Source organism: Cydia fagiglandana, chromosome 7, assembly GCF_963556715.1.
Source record: "Cydia fagiglandana chromosome 7, ilCydFagi1.1, whole genome shotgun sequence".
Classification (NCBI taxonomy): domain Eukaryota; kingdom Metazoa; phylum Arthropoda; class Insecta; order Lepidoptera; family Tortricidae; genus Cydia; species Cydia fagiglandana.
In genome coordinates this window covers 20,177,018-20,194,403 of record NC_085938.1, presented here as the reverse complement: position 1 = coordinate 20,194,403, position 17,386 = coordinate 20,177,018, and the positions used below count along the sequence as shown (strand labels likewise).

Sequence of the window (17,386 nt, the reverse complement as noted above, 5' to 3'; positions counted from 1 at the left end):
GCCTAACAATGGGCCTTTGTGTATTTTGGTACCAGTGGCTAAACAACGATAACATACGTTGGCCCAGTGAGCACAAATATCGCATTTACCAACATTGGCTGTGGTACTGATGCCCAACAATACCAGTTGAGTTTGCTTGTGGCGTCACTAGATGGCGTTACTGTCTCCAAACATCGAAGTTATAGTTATTTTCTCGATTATTCCGGATATAATCATAATATTTTTTTAAAGTAACTTATAAATCTAATAGCTATAACTATAAAATTTATACATAAATTTAAAAAATTGTATTTTACCAACATTTTCTCAATTTAAATCTCAAAAAACATAAATCTCGCTTACGAAGTTTCAAAGTGCGGTTAGTATATATACAAATTAGACTGTATAGTAAGTGTACTTGCTTCAGCAGTACATATACTAAAATTGGAACGTACAGAGAAGATTAACAACAACTGCTGCTTAGGGCCTTCATGTGGATACAACCAATGCCTACCGTAGTGTAATTGAAATATTTATCAGCAAAGGCCCAACGTCATATTACACAACCACTTACCTAACGTAGGGTAACTGTAGGACTCGTAAACAAAAGCCCATTACATAATTAGACTGTAGGCCCACTATAAATTACACAACTAATTACCTACGGTAGTATTGTAAGAATCCTACACAAGGCCCAACGTTAAAGTTACAATGTTGGCCCTTTGTGGGACAAGCTGTGTTGGGCCTTCAACCTGGTGCACGACTACCTACCGACCTACCTGACTTGCCGTTGGGTAATTGTTGAATTTTCAAACAGAAGCACAACGAAAAAATTGCCCTTTTTTATTTTTTTGCTGTTGGCCCTACAGCAAGCCATACGGCCAAATGTAACAATTAACCAACCATCAAACAAATGTGTATAGGCCCAACCACGGCCCAACCAAAACCACCACCGTTGAATAATTGTATGATTTATTTAAATAGGCCCAACGAAAAAATTACTCTAATGGACCTCTGTTGGGAATCTTCGGGAGGGCCTTTGTCGAGGGCCCTCCAGCAAATCGTACGGCCAAATCTAACAATTAACCAACCATCAAACAAATGTGTATAGGCCCAACCACGGCCCAACCAAAACCACCACCGTTGAATAATTGTAGGATTTATTTAAATAGGCCCAACGAAAAAATTACTCTTATGGCCCTCTGTTGGGAATCTTCGGGAGGGCCTTTGTCGAGGGCCCTCCAGCAAATCGTACGGCCAAATATAACGGTTGCCCAACTAATACGGAAACAAAGGCCCAACCAAATCCCTACAAGAAAATGCTATTAGGGTTATCATATGCTCTCTATGAAGTGTTCAGAACCGCATATTACAACCGCCATCGATCACACACTCAATAAAACGTCACCTCGACTGATAGAAGAAATGAGGTCTAATCAAAGACCTTTGTTTTTCAGAGATGTTCTAAATTTGAATGTCATTATTACCTAATGGTAACATTCCATTTCTAACCGCAGTTGCACTACCGGTACTGAACGCGTCGCTGTCACTGTCAATTCCCATAGTAAAATTGACAGTAGTGCAGTTGTCGTTAGAAATGGAATGTTACCATAAGTCGCTTATATTCAATATAAATGCCATTTCTGCGTCTGCTTCTGGATCTCCTTCTGTAGTGTAGCTACAAGAGTTAGACAAATAAAAGTCTGCAGAGATTTTGACAGCACACGCAGTGCCAGTGTTAAAATAATTTATTAATAATTTATAATAATATATAATAATTTATAATTTATAATATTAAAATAATTTCATAGAAGTTATGACGATAATAACACCTGCACTGCATGTGCTGTCAAAAACACCGAGGGCTTTTCTTGGCTTAACTCTAAATAGTATATATTTATTTCCGAGAATTAAGGAAGCGTTTCAATAACTACTATAGCTAGCTTCATCATGATAGTTGATAGGTACCTTAACGCAATCAACTTACATGCATATTTGATTCGTCGCATTGAGCGTGTATACGTACGGTACATGCATAATTAATCGCTTCGGTTGCAAGTACCGTCAGCATCAGTAGTAGTACATTTTTATATTAATGATGAATTCATGATACCCCAAATAATGAAATAATGGGACGAGGAGGGAAAGAAGAAGAGAAGATGAATCGTTCTAATTTGAGTTGAGATTTAGTTTGAGATGTGGGTGTACAGGAAAATACTGAAAAATCTCATGGACGGATAGAGCAACCAATGAAAGCGTGCTGCAGAGAGTGAAAAAGAAAAGAGACATTTTAGATACTATAAATATTCGGAAACTGCAGTACTTTGGTCATGTATTACGAAATGACATGTATAATGAAATGGTATTTACCACCTCATAAAGTGGAAAATCCAGGGAAAACGAAAATGCGGAAGAAGACGTACCTCGTGGCTCAAAACCCCAGGTGCTGGTTCGAGATGAGCTGATCGCTGTTTCGAGCTGCAGCGTCAAAAGTGAAAATAGCCCTTATGATAGCCAACGTCCGGCAGGAGATGGCAACATAAGAAGAAGATACTCGTAGGTAAGACCGAGAGCCTTTGGGGGGGAGGGGGATATTACAATTTCCCGCGTAGTATGCAATTTTACTATAGGTCCTGTGTTTTTCCGTTTGAGACGCGTTTTTGACGTTGGGTCCACGTCTTTGAAATCTAAATTTTCAAAAAAAAAACTGAATTTTCTTAAGTGTGTTTCACTACCAATTTATAATCTCTTTTTTTAAAGTTACGCGAAGTGATATTCTATGTTATTCATGCTGTCTGTACCCTAGATTGGAAAATTAACATACCTTTGTTTAGCATACAAATTGGTTATGATTATCTATTCTGTGTTTAAGTGTTAAATTAATTCCCGTATATGTATTACATAGTAATAACACTAGGTAAGTAGTGCTTAGAGGTAGTGCAGGGGTTCTCGAACCGTGTGCTGGGGCGCTGAGATTAGTTCTGAATATCATCAGACATCACATTTCCCTTACCGCGAAAATTATAATCGAAATTTCGTTATCTGTTTTTCTATCACTCTTGCATATTAGAGAGACAGAGAGGCAGATAAATTTCGATTTTTGCGGGAGGAACGCGTTATATTTTAATACGATTCTCATCTAATCTCAATACGCTAGTAGAACGTTTAAGAATCAACGCCCAAAATGTGATTAAAATGTCAATCATGTCTATGTCCGGAATGTGGTTCCTAAATAATGGGATTGTTAAACTGATATCCAATCTAAAAGCGGACTCTATATGTATCTATACATATTGCTCAAGAGCCCCATTCAGATTTAACAATAAACAAAACAACTTGTTACGGTTTTGATCTGGTTTTGATGATACGACCTTGACGATCGTCTTGGTTACCAAGACATGGTGATTGGCACGCATCTCACTCACGATTTCACTTGACTTTTCATGCACTAATCAGCGCGAGTGATCTTCTAGGTCGTACCAAAGTGAAAATATATCTATACCTTCTATAATAAGTTAAGATTAACATGTGAATGTTTTTGTAAGAACAAGAAATTAACCTACAATTCGGCTGCCCTAAGCAGAAAACAAGTATCTCGGAAATTTTCAAAAACGGGTTTTTTGGATTTTCGGAATCTACAATTTTAGGCGCATCTTTCACCAAAAAAAGAATTGTAAAATAATGCGTAGTTTTTAAAATATTCATGTTTTTAAAATCCAAGTATCTTTTTTTGACCCTGTATTCTACGCTGAATTCAAGTATATGTCCCATTTCTACACTAAATTCAAGTAACTAAACAGAGATACTTGTAATTCATATAGATGACCGAGATACTTGAGTTTAGCGTAGATGTTCGTAACTGCGAATCAGTTTATTATAATGGTAAAACAAGTATCTCCCAACACAATCAGCAATTTAGGTTAGAAATGAGTTACATAGTTATACAGAAGGTACCTTGTTTAAACATATACTTACGAGTACATAGAGAACAAATTTGCTTAGCAATATTCGTGTCAAAGGCTAACACGTGAAGAGTCTGTGAGATTTAAGTATAAAGAAAAAGTGTTGTTAAAACAATTAAAATTATCTGTATTGTCTACAGTAATGAAAACAGAACACTAGAATGCATGAGATAGACGCCAACGCCAAAGAGGAAATCATAATCATGCCGTATCCATGCCAAAGGTTTTGGAAAAAAATAGAAACAAACAATAACTGACTGGATTCAATTGACCAAAAGGGAAATATTTATTTTAATCCAGAAATTGAATTTTTATAAAGAAATATATTATGTGGTTAAGTGAATCATCTATAGCGGAAGCAGTTATGTTATGAAGTTGACCCAAAATATTTTTATTAAGCTATGAGCTTCATCACATATGTTCCTTGAGTACTTCTAAGCATTTCAAGCCTGGGAAGCAATAAGAAATGTGCGTCTACTCGGATTTGTAATGGATTCAAACTTTCAACCCCTTTTTAACCCTGATAGGGGATGAATTTTACAAAACGCTGAAATTACTTTTCCTGTCTTTTAATAATATCCTCAAATACAAAGATTCAAGTCCCGCGTTCGAAAATTTTTTTGATATCCATACAAACTTTCAACCCCCTTTTCACCACCTTAGGGGATGAATTTTCAAAAACGCTGAAATTAGTTTTCTTGTCTTTTAATAATATATCGTTTTACGAAGTTGCAAATTCCTAGCTTAAAATAAAACTTGAACCCCATACAAACTTTCATCCCCTTTTTAACCGCCTTAGGGGTTGAATTTGTCTAAATCGCTTCTTATCTCTTGTACACTTTATAAATGAAATCTAGTGTGCAAATTTCAACTTTCTGTCTTTTGTAGTTTCGGCACCGCGTAGCAAAAATCTTCAACTAAAATTTTCAACTATTTACGTTTTTCTTGTAAAATTACTATGAAACTGAAAAAAACAAATATCAGTAATGAATTCTACGTCTTTGGTTTATACGAAAATGATACCAAACTTGCCCTAGTAGCCACCAGGATCAGAATTGATTTTTTTTTAATGACCCCACCCTCCCCGACTAGACGCACGCTTCTTTTTGCCTCCCAGGCTAGAAATGCATAAATATAAAATGTGATAAAGCTCATAGCTTAATAAAAAAATTTTGGGTCATGTATGGCAGCGTTACATAACTGACTCCAGTACTAAGATCAATTTCGAGGAGTCTATTAGTAGAGTTAGACCAAGAAAAGTATGTAGAGATGTTGAGAGCACACTCAGTGCCAGTGTTATTTATATCATAATTTCATAGAAGTTTGACTTTTAAAATAACACCTGCACTGCGTGTGCTGTCAAAATCTCTGCAGTTTTTGGTTTAATTCTAGCCACTAAAGAGAACCAATTACTTACCATATTAATAGGTAACAAGAATCGATATTGCTTTATAAGAAATAGGGAAAACTGACTTGAAGGATTTAATTAGATTTTTACTTTGTTACATAAGTAAAGTTAAATAGTAAATAAAGTAACTATGTACCTAAGTATTTATCTATGCAAGTATCGTCGGCATCGTCGCCTAGTACTCATAGTACAAACTTTGCTTAATTTGGGGCTAGGTCAACGGCTGAAAGATTGTCCCCAAATATTGAGTTTTATGGACTAACCAGCTCTCACCATACCATGCACCAGCCTCATTCCTATCAAAGACATCTGTCAAATAGGACTATAAAAAATGCAAGTGCAAGTCGATCTCGCCCACCTTACAAATTTAAATTATTTATTTTTTTGTAGGTACTTTATAGTTTTCAGATTATTCCCTCTACTTATAGTGTAAGACAATATTACTTGCTACATTTCATAGTTCTAGGTCAACGGGACTTCCTTAAGCTACCTACTACCTACCAGTTTTAAATTTTGATTCATTTGAGACTGTCGAATACTTACGTATTTTGACATAAACGATCGTATCTTTTTTTACGTTTATTTAGAAGTTTGAAACGAAGACAGAGGGTTTGTTGAAGGAATGGGATATTGTATCACAAAATAATCGCTGGCAATAAATAAAATCGATGAAATAGCTACCAATAACCATGTGTCAGAGGGTCTGAGGATGGCAACATCAATTACTAATAAAAAAAAGTATAATTTCCAAGAGAAAATGAGTTTTAAATATATATAAAAAAAATATAATTCTTTCAAGCGTTTTATTATGTAACAGAAATTTTGAAGTCGACAAACCAGAAAGAAACAAAAATGAGTTATCGGTAGCTTATGTCATTAGCTTTCATTTGATGCCATTTCCTTCAGAATTACATGAAAATTTGAAAAGTTATTGAGCGGAGAGCCAAATATGTTTAGTATTTAAGAAGCTAAAGTGCTTGCTATTTCAAAGCTAAACACGAGATACTTGAATTTGTGTAGAATGGTTCTGAGATTTTCTGGCAGTGAGCTACACAGAAACCATTTTATGCCTGTACAAAGTTTTATATACAAGAATATAAAAAAATAAAGTCTGTATAAGCTTAATTTTATCGCCCTTAACATAATGGTATAAAAAGATGTTATATTTTAGACCAAATACCTAACAAAACAGACAAATTACGTTTTTTTGCTCTCCTCAAAAATTTGTCAAAACTGAGTTACTTGTTTTCTGCTTAGGGCAGCCGAATTGTTATTTATTTCCGGTAGGTACTTGTATTCCAATCAGCGATTCAATTAAACGGTTACAATTGAACTAATTGATATTGATTCTTATGATACGAACGTTAAACGTTATTGATCAGGCCCCTGTTTCACCAACGTGACAGGTGCGACGAATTGTAAAATCACTGTTGCTGACGTCACAGGCATCCATGGGCTACGGTTACCGCTTACCATCGGGCGGGCCGTATTCCTGTTTGCCACCATCATTGTATTATTAAAAAAAACTTTATGATATCGGAAAAAAACAGATATTTCTCTTGCTAAGTTTATGACAATTGTCACAAGAAACACTACAATTGTCACGAAATTCGGACATATAACCATTCGACCTGACTCCTTCTTTCCGGGGTGCATCTGTACCTATTACCGACAGCCTGGAACTCCTCGGCATGGAGCTGAGTTCAGTCCTCAGCTTCGGCAGTTTCATTGAGTCTAAAGCACAAACTGCGGCCAGAAAGCTGGGCGTCCTAAATAAGGTGAAGCGATACTTCACACCTGGACAGCTTCTAACACTTTACAAAGCTCAAGTCCGGTCGTGTATGGAGTATTGCAGCCACCTGTGGGATGGCTCAGCTAAATACCAACTCGCCGCTTTGGACTCAGTGGAGCGCAGAGCCAGGAGGATGATTGGCGACAAGAAGCTAACGGCTAAGCTTCAGTCTTTGGCCCATCGGCGGAAAGTCGCCAGCCTGTCGGTATTCTACAGGTTGCACTTCGGGGAGTGTGCCCAAGAGCTACACGAGCTCATTCCACCGTCCCCATTCTACCATAGGACTTTTAGACGCACGGCCGGTTTCCATCCTTACTTGGTAGATATTCCACCAATTCGCACGACCTACTCGATTCTACTTTCCTTATGCGCACTGCCAAGGAATGGAATTCCTTGCCGGCGTCTATATTTCCGTGTTCTTATAACCCGGCAACCTTCAAATCAAGAGTGAACAGGCACCTTCTGGGCGAGCTCGCTCCATCGTAGGCCACGTCTACGCCTCGGCTAGTCTGTGGCCATGAGTAAGCCCATTCATAATAAAAAAAAATATAACTCATTACCTGTCAAGAATTACCTACAATTCTTCTAAATCTTTGACAATTGTCAGAAACTTCGCAGGAAAAATATCTGTTTTTTTCCGATATAATAAAGTTTTTTTAAATAATACAATGATAGTGGCAAACAGGAATACGGCCCGCCCGATGGTAAGTGGTAATCGTAGCCCATGGATGCCTGTGACGTCAGCAACAGTGATTTTACAATTCGCCGCACCTGTCACCGATGTGAAATTGGGGCCTGAACAATATTTATTCTCACGGCTGCTAATGATATTGGCAGAATACGAATGGAAAAGTTAAAGTATAGCTAGACCCTTTAATATATTCCTCCAAATTGTCATTGCGATCCGTTTACGTCTCCAAATTTATTGTATAATTAACCATAGGTACTATAACACATATGTGTTATATATATATATGGTAGTAATTATTTATTTTAAAACTACATAATATATTATAAAGTAATGTTTACCAAGGTATTGGCAGTTGTGTTTATAAATGTTACTCTGTATTTTTTGTGTCACTATATCATGTTGTAGATATTGTTTGACTTGTAAAAGAGCCCTTGAGGCCTACTTACAGAATTAAATTTTGAATTTTGGGTAGGCTCATTTTTTAGATTTGCTAGCCTACTCTGATTAAGGACATGCAAGAAACCTTTTACGACGCCATGATGAGGAATGTACAGAATGATATTCTGTATCAAAAGACGCGGAAGGGTAGAAAGTAACACCACTATAGTCGGGTAAATAATGAACCTTTTATTAGTAAACTGCTGGCCTTATATACTAGTTACATCCTTTGTCTGAGTTCAATCATGTGAAAATCGCAATGAATCATAATAATATTAATTGTATTAAATTGTGTCGTCTCGAGTTACATTGGAATGCCAATTATTATTGAAGCGTGTAAAAGAAATACAATTTATCTACTCGTATTTGTCAGCTGATCAGCTGTGGTCAGCTGTGTGGCCTCACTACAACCTAGTCCTTAATACTAAACTGACTTCTCTGATGGCTGATATTCATATTGCAGTTGCAGCTTTGAGCAATGAAATGCCAATGCGACTGACGCCGTGATTGAATCGGCGGATCCATATTATAAAACCATCGCAGGTCTTTGTAGTAAATATTATGGGCTGTGTACTATCGCTGGGATTAATGACGGTTTATGTATATTATATTGCCATTTATTTTTATTGTGTACCTACTATAGATCCGGCAAACTTCGTTTCACATTCATTTTTTTGTTCATATATATCTTTTTTTGGCACTTTCTTATTTTTTTCTTTCATAACAAACACAACGAAAAAAGAATTAGTGAAATTATTTGACCTGAATCACGCGTGATGCCGTGACCAAGGGAAATAGGGATTGATTTTTATATATAGAGATATAGGTACTATGTATAGTGTATAGGTACTTTCTTAATGGCGCAGCGATCCAAATGAGCCTTGGCCTCCGACACGAGTAAATTGTCTCGATCCTGATATACTAGGTAGTTACTATAGGAAATAAACTGCCGTATTCGAACTTCAATATATTCACAAGAGACGACACGTACTAAATCCATTCTAGATACTTTATAGTTTAGATATCAACTAGTTCTCTTTTGCAGCGCAATTCGGACAACCAATGTCACTTTTATGTTAGATAGCGTAAGATATCTATTAGATGTGAATTGGATCTCTAAGTCATATCCTGGGGAAATCGTTCAAGAGTATCTCCAGAATCGTGCAAATGTCTTTGACAGATTAGATCTTAAGCATATAATTATCGTATCTTGTTGATGTCTGAAATATATCTAATAGATGTCTATTTCAAAATCCGAATCGGGCCCAAAATATATTAATATCTATTTATTTGTCTCTAAGTATTTTTCTTTTATAAAACCGGCCGACAGCGTATCGGATCATGCTTAGTGCAGGGTTCCAAGCTGAGTACGACCATATATGCTAATAAATGTTCGCAAAAGAACTAACGTACCCAAATGAAACTCTTCTGCAAGATCTCTATTAGATAAAATAAATTACTTTTTTGCAAGTATTTTGCAAGGAGAAACTGTTTCTACCGTAGCTTTAGTTTTAGTTTTAGTTAATTTATTTATAAAATAATAATTTTACACGTCACATCATAAAAATATCACAATTATTAATGTCATCAGAAGACTGTTATCAGACTGCTATACCGGGTGTGGCCTGTAATATGAGCAAAAAATTAAACTGTAGGCTGTACTCCTCATACTGACCAACATTTGTTCAGCGACTTTTAAAAATAACTTGTGGTTTGATTTTTAATACACTTTAAAGTTAATTCTAAGACGCAATGTATTGCGAATTTTATTATGTTTAAGGCGTGACAAGCAACGTCAATCACAATGATATGGCGTCCATTGAATATAATATTTATTTTGTATGAAAAATAGAGAGTCAAAATACTTCATATTTTTTAAAAGTTGTAGAACAAAAGTGTCACTGTCACCGTTTGAAGAGTACGATCTATGTTTTATTTAATTATTTGCTCATGTTACAGGTCACACCCGGTATAAGGTGATAATTTGACTGACCGTCAGACTAGAGAATTAAGTACATAGCAATACCTACATTTAAATACAGCTGGGTGTTTTATCTCTGTGTGTTTTTTTCGTTTAAGTTTAAGTATTCAAGTAAATAAAAACGCCAAATTCTTGTAAGAATGTCGAAAAACTACTTTTAACGAAATAGAAGACGCAAATCCTGTGTACAAAGTTACATAAACACTTTATAAAAAGTTAATAAGTTTATAGTTTATAGTTACTTTATATAAGTTAAAAGGACTGCCTTTGGATTCGGCTTTTGTACGCAGGTTAGACTTCAAAACATGGTCTCATTATTCTTCAATAGGTACCATCACGCATCGCGACTATTGAGCCCTTTAAGGTCCTAGCTAAATTGGTTGTTCGATACTTACGCTATGGAATGTCCAATTTAGCTAGAACCCTAAACGGCTCAACCTGCTCAGCTCAACGGAGCGTGACTGTAGGTACCTGTAGGATGTTATCAGGTCCCTCAAATTGGCAAGCCGGCGACTATCGAGTTACATGGAAGCATCGCCACTAATCAGATTAGTTACGTATACAGAAAACTTTCCCATTAAATCAATTATCCTGTCGGTTTGAATTGCCTCGTTATCCCAGTGTGTGTCGTAACTAGTTAGGGCCAAGATAAATAACACCTCGACGCGGTTTTATGGCTCCTGGAAGACAGATTTTCTGCAGAGAAGAAGGTTTTCTGGACAAAATAATAACGTCCAAAGTTCAGTACCTACAATAAAAATAAAATATACGGAAAATTTTACACCGCATGGTTAAAAAATTTGCACGTATTCATACATACAAATACAATAAAGATGATAAAAATAAGAAGATTCTTTAAAAATAAAACGTAATTTTTTAAACATTGCTTTCTACTTTGCGTTATAAGTAAAACATCAGCTGGAGACCTCCCGTGATTCGTAAAATTACTACTCGGTATACAAGTCCACCCTTTGACGAAATATTCGGCATAAACTCCTTTGTTTTGCACCCTTCTGTATTTAAAATGCTTTAGAAAATAGCTTTCAATTATATTAATGATTTATTTTCCAATCAACATTTTTATTTTTAACTTTCTATTTTCAAAGAAAATATATTTCTTTTTTTTATCAACCCTATGTGAACAGTATTATAGGTCACTAATTTAAATGTATAATTCTCTTATTAGAATAGAAAACTACAAACAATCGTTTTCTTTGAACCAAGAATGAAATAAAGAAGTCATGAGGGGCAAGACAAACATAGTGTATTTTACTCGGGGCAAGAGTAAAGGGACACACTGATTAACAGTCCGCCGGACGGTATCGGCCTGTCAGTTAGAACAAAATTTAGACAGTTCCGAACAACTGACAGGCCGATACCGTCCGGCGGACTGTTAATCAGTGGGCCCCTTTACAACAGTATGAGGATTCCCTGCAAGTATTACTCATGCCCCAGTGTTTGTCTTAGCCTATCTGACGTCAGTAGGTTGGTACCTATTGACTCTTATTTTCGCAAAATGTACATACGTTCTTACATATAACCAAGATGTTACCCTGACTTATGTTACTTGTGAAATTATTGCCGTCTAACTTTTAAAGTTGAAGCCTACATACGTAATTAACAATGAACTTCTTCTTGAGAAAGTAACGTTGTTTAAATTTTCTTGTTAGGCACTTAAGGACTTAGCTAAAGCTTTTGACAAAGCAAACCTTAAAATTACGTAGGTACTTTTAACAATCATTTAGAGGATTTGCGAGATTTACTGTAATGAATCAAATAAATTGGACGAAAAATTTACATCGTTTGTCACAAGCGGGCATTTTAGATATTTTAGAGTAGATACAGTATCTGGTGATCCGTTACGATAATATCTGTGCTATCATAAGCACATTACGTAACTACGTCGAACATTTGAAGGGCCATATGTACCTACTTTAATATCTCATATTTCATTATAATGAAGTAAGTACTTTAATTAGGAAAGTGAACAGAATGTCTAGTACTTATTCCAAAATCTACTTAACCTACGCATTCACGCCGAAATTTTCGAGCTAATTACGTTAATGAAATAAAATAGAATTTCATTACTAAATGGAGCCTGTTTACCTACTTTATTTATTCGTAAGGCATCAGGGTCAAACTCAAAATCATGTTCAGGTCTTTCCTGTGGACATACCCAAAATTTAAGGGCTATAAAGGTTAATTTTTCTTATTTAACCCTTATCCACATGAAAGGGTACTCCTTTTATTTGGATAAGTATGATAAAATCATTACCTAAATGCCCACAAGGTGTTATCTATTGTGCACAGGAGAGAAAACATTACAGTTCAGATGCACACATAAGTTTTCATTCATTTATTTCAGTTTCATAATAGGGAGTATTACTGCAATGTTCTGCCGCCAGAGTGCAGCACTAATTTGTTTAGTAAACCATAGAATAACTTATACTAGATATATATAACTCCGTATAAGATAAATAAAGTCTAAGAAAAAAACGTGCCTCGGAAATCAAGAAAAAGTCATTCTCGAATAGATGGCGCACACACCTTTGGCCTATTCTCGGCTAGATGGCGTTGACGACACCATTTGATATTTAACAATTTTAACACATATCAGTGAAAGAATATAGGCTAGTATGGAACAATAAAAATTAAAAATCATTTATCCGTAAACATATTTTGATTAATTTATACATTTTCAATTTCATTTTAAGTTTTAATCGTGTGTCGATAGATGGCAGTAAATGTACCGTGACTACAAAATTTACTTTGGAAATAGCCCTCTATACTAGCTATTCTCTTTGCTTATACGTACTAGGCCTTAAAGGGCATTTCCATTTAAAGTTGTACCATGACTCACTTGACGAGTTGAAAATATAATTTGGATTATTTGGTACTTTTTTATGTGATTCTAGGAGTAAATATATTCTAGTTTACGAAACACAAAAGAGAATCGTTATATTTTTAGCATAAACCAGTTAAAATTAATATTTAATAGGATGAGGGAGGTTTTTTGCGGTCCGTTTGGTTACAAATGGTTATTGAAATAGTCAATAAAAGACATACTTGAAGCAAATGTTTTATGTTGAAAGCATAATAATGTTAATAAACAATCTAAAAACAATCATCATTGACCAATTTAGAACAAACATTTTTCATAAAAGGAAATTTTGGGTGGTTTGGTTACGAGGTGGCCCCAAATCGTACGATATTTTTAGGTTTATTAAATAGTTATTGGCATTACTGCCATGTGACGAATAACAATAATTAGGATTACCAAAACTAAAGATTATTGTCAAAAAAATTAAATATTTTAGCTTATAAACTTTGAATAAACAATAAAAAATACTGTTGAAATCAAGGGGACATTTCCAAATGGACACCCATGTACCTTCATGGACAAAGTAAAGACGAGATCACAATAATCAAAAATTTACACAAATACTCAGTGATTAAAAAAAGGACTACAAAATATGTACCAAAATCAGTAGATAAGGTTTTAAACATAAGAAACTCAATATTACTTAATAAAATATGACTTATTAATTGCATATGAATTAAATAAGTATAGACAAAGTCACGGTAAAAACTATACATACTCAATGTGCGTGCGACTTTACCGTGTCCGTTTGGTTACATTTTTCTAGTCCGGCTATATGTTACGTTTCAAATTGTAACCAAAAGGACGTAACGATTTGTCTGATCCAGAATTAAATCTATTCAAAATAATACAAAACTAACCGCAATGTTCAACTTATGTGCTTGATAAATAACTATATGAAACATGGTTTTATTTAATATTAACAGTGTTTTAGTTAATTAAGGTTCAATTGCTGCATAAACAGTTGAACAAAACGGACAAAACATTGAGTAAAATTACCGGTCACACACCAGCCCGCCTTGGAGGTTGCGAATTGACTGTTATAAATCAAATTTGACGTTTAAACAAGCTTTATCGATGGTCACAGGGTTTCCAGGATGAAAAAAAACCTAAAATGATGGTAAAAAGTATTTCGCTAAGTAGCGAAAACTGCGTAACCAACCTGGACTATGTCCGTTTCACCATTTCGCGGGGACAACGTTTTTATCGAAATTAAACCCTATTATTGGTGTTTTTAAAGCTCTTTTTCATCAATAACACATTTTTCAACATTTAAACTATGCCAGGAATGCATTACTTGGTGTTGCCTTCATAGAAAAAATATGTGTAAAAGTCCATCAAAAATTGAAGTCGGTGAAGGGGACAGTACTACAGAGTGATTTTATCATATCTAAAAACCTGAGTTTAAGTAAGAAAAAAGTGATTTATTGTGCATTAAACTTAATAAATGATGTGTCTATATATTTCAATAAAAAACATCATTTGCCTAGTTGAAAAATTCGTCTTAAGAGTAAAACGCAAAAAATGTAAGGGGACATGCGAAAAACTCGAGGGTACAACTTTAAATGGAAATGCCCTAAACCGTTTTTTGACAAGTTTTCACTATGATATTGATGCATCAAGGAGGTTTGTTTACAGGCGGCCTACCGCGAAACGCGAAAATCGAAATTTCGTTAGGTATCTGCCTCTCTATCGATCAAATACGCAAGAGTGATAGAGAGGCAGAAACTAACTACAGAAAAGAACTTTCGACTGTCGTGTTTCACGGTATGCTATGTGGTTGAGCAAGTGACGCCCTCTATGCAGAGTTTTGTGTAATATTTTGACCAGGTCTGGCCGAATGGGTAGTGACCCTGCTGCCTATGAAGCCGATGGTCCCGGGTGTGAATCCTGGTAAGGGCATTTATTTGTATGATGATACAAATATTTGTTCCTGAGTCATAGTTGTTTTCTATGTATTTAACTATTTATATATATATCGTTGTCTGAGTACCCACAACACAAGCCTTCTTGAGCTTGAGCTTCTTAGTCAATTTGTGTAAGAAATGTCCTATAAAAAAAATATTCCCTATTCTTTTTTTCCAGCGCCTCCGCCTTGTGCGCGAGCGGAAGCGCGTAGCCTGGATACTGCTGCTGCTTGCCATCCTGTTCGCACTCTGCTGGCTGCCCTACAACATCCTGCAACTCCTGATCGACGTGAATGCTGTGCAGGTGGACTCTGGCGCTTTGCTGATGCCGTACACTCTGCTGCTAGGTGAGTCTGAGCTGTTATTTTGTTCACTACTAGCAGAACTCTTCACAGAGCTTAGAGCATTTAGAAACTGGAGATGTCATCGCTATCATTTTCTTTACGAATCTGTCTGCCGATTATTGCGAGGGAGGGGACGTACAAATAGCCATGTCAGTACATACAAAAGTTTGCACAATTGTGCAAGTTTTTCGGCAGAAGGGTAAGCGCTTAATTGCCACTCCAGTTATTAAATCCTCTAAGTTACAGGTATTCCAGAAAACTGTCATAAGGTGACCTCGCGTGTATTTACGAGGATAGCCAAGAACCAAATATCAGTAGTACGGGGGTCAAAAACTAGCCGAAAAAACTGAGGAGGTTGGCAGTGAAAATAATCATCCGTTTTCTACTCCACAAAATCGGTCCAGTAATAACGGATATATGGAGTAACAAACATAAAAAAAAACATACAACCGAATTGATAACCTCCTTCTTTGAGATTTGGAAGTCGGTTAAAAATACCGTGAGACTGGAACATTAAAATCGGGTATACGTCAAGCACACACTGCTGGCTGCTTTGGTTGAGGATCTACTAAATTAAGTGGGTATAACTAATTCAAAATAATTCTATATTGTGGTGTTCCACAGGGCACGCGAACTCCGCAATTAACCCCATAGTGTACTGCCTGATGACGCGCAACTTTCGGCGGTCTCTGCGCAAGCTACTGTGCCACGACCCGGGTAACATACACTCTAGTACTCATTTCCATGTAAGTTAACAACGCGGCTTTTTTGTTTTACCCTACCTGACTTGTCGGTACAGTATCTATATACAACAATCACACAATATTGCGTACTAGACGCAGTATTATGTGATTGGCGGGAGCGGGACCTTCGCATCTGTCACAATCAACCATAGAGATATCATCTCGCTAACGCCTGTGGGTATAATAGCTATACGGGCCGTAATGACGCGCCGATTCTTTACTGCCAAGTCAGGAAAGGGCCTTACACTTACACTAGTGTTGGTAAAGACTCGAGTTAAAGTTATCGCTTATCGCTTTTAAAATTTGGCTCGGGTTTCTAACTCTAACATGAACTAGAACCTATACCATCTGTAAAGTCTTTCAATATCCGAATTTAATTAACTTTTTAAATGTAAAATTTCCTCATTTTACTTACGTGTATTATTGAGTCGTATCAATCATTGAGACCGTTGTGCATTGCGACATAAAACCATATCTGTAACTTTCAATATCGACGTATTTATTGATATAAAACAAACTTGATATCTAACTCAATATATAGACTCGGTGACGCAATGCTCTTTTAAGCTCAGAAGCACTATCGCAAAAAATGAAAAACGAAATTTCTTTATACCTATTTCCCTCTCTATCGCTCGAATACGTAATACTGTGCCCAGTTTTCCGTTTTTTTATAGTTTAGTTCTTATAATATTTACGACTCGAGCCCTTACCAACTCTAATTCACACATCCACTGAGATCAGACGTATCTAATTTATCTCAGAAAATCTTCCACCTGATTCCATTAGACAATTTGGCGTATGAAATCCCTTGCATGATTAAATCGAACGCTATGCGTAATCCCTCTTCTCCATACGTGATTACGGTGACCAAAATTGCCTAAAAAAATAGAATATTTTCTGGCCCCTGGTGAATAACAGAAAAATATTTACAATCATACCTTTAAAGAAAATTCGAGGAAGTTATACTGACATAAATTCAAGAGACATCGACAACGAAATATTAGTATGACATAATAAATAATAATATATTTCGACGTGTTAGCGGATGGCGCTGGAGCTAATATACGGCGTTGCATGAACAAGAGATTTCCTTTGGCAGGATTGGTCCTTAGGTCCCAGGGATGGATTCAAGAAGTGGAGCCACCGAGATTTTTGATGTAAATTTTTAGGGGCCTCTCAACTTAATCTTGATATCTGTATCATTTAAGCTACTAGGTCAAGTTTGGTATTGTTTCCGTATAAATCGGGGGTGCCGAATTC

At 36.0% G+C, this 17,386-nt stretch overlaps 1 protein-coding gene across 1 annotated transcript in view; it reads left to right on the top strand.

The window, feature by feature from the left end:
* Window positions 1-17,386, top strand: part of LOC134666139 (QRFP-like peptide receptor) — a 167,020-nt gene that overhangs the window by 147,172 nt on the left and 2,462 nt on the right. Inside the window, exons 6-7 of the mRNA XM_063523295.1 lie at window positions 15,218-15,386; window positions 16,008-16,129. Of these exons, the coding sequence (XP_063379365.1) occupies window positions 15,218-15,386; window positions 16,008-16,129 (291 nt within the window). The remainder of the gene's footprint in view (window positions 1-15,217; window positions 15,387-16,007; window positions 16,130-17,386) is intronic.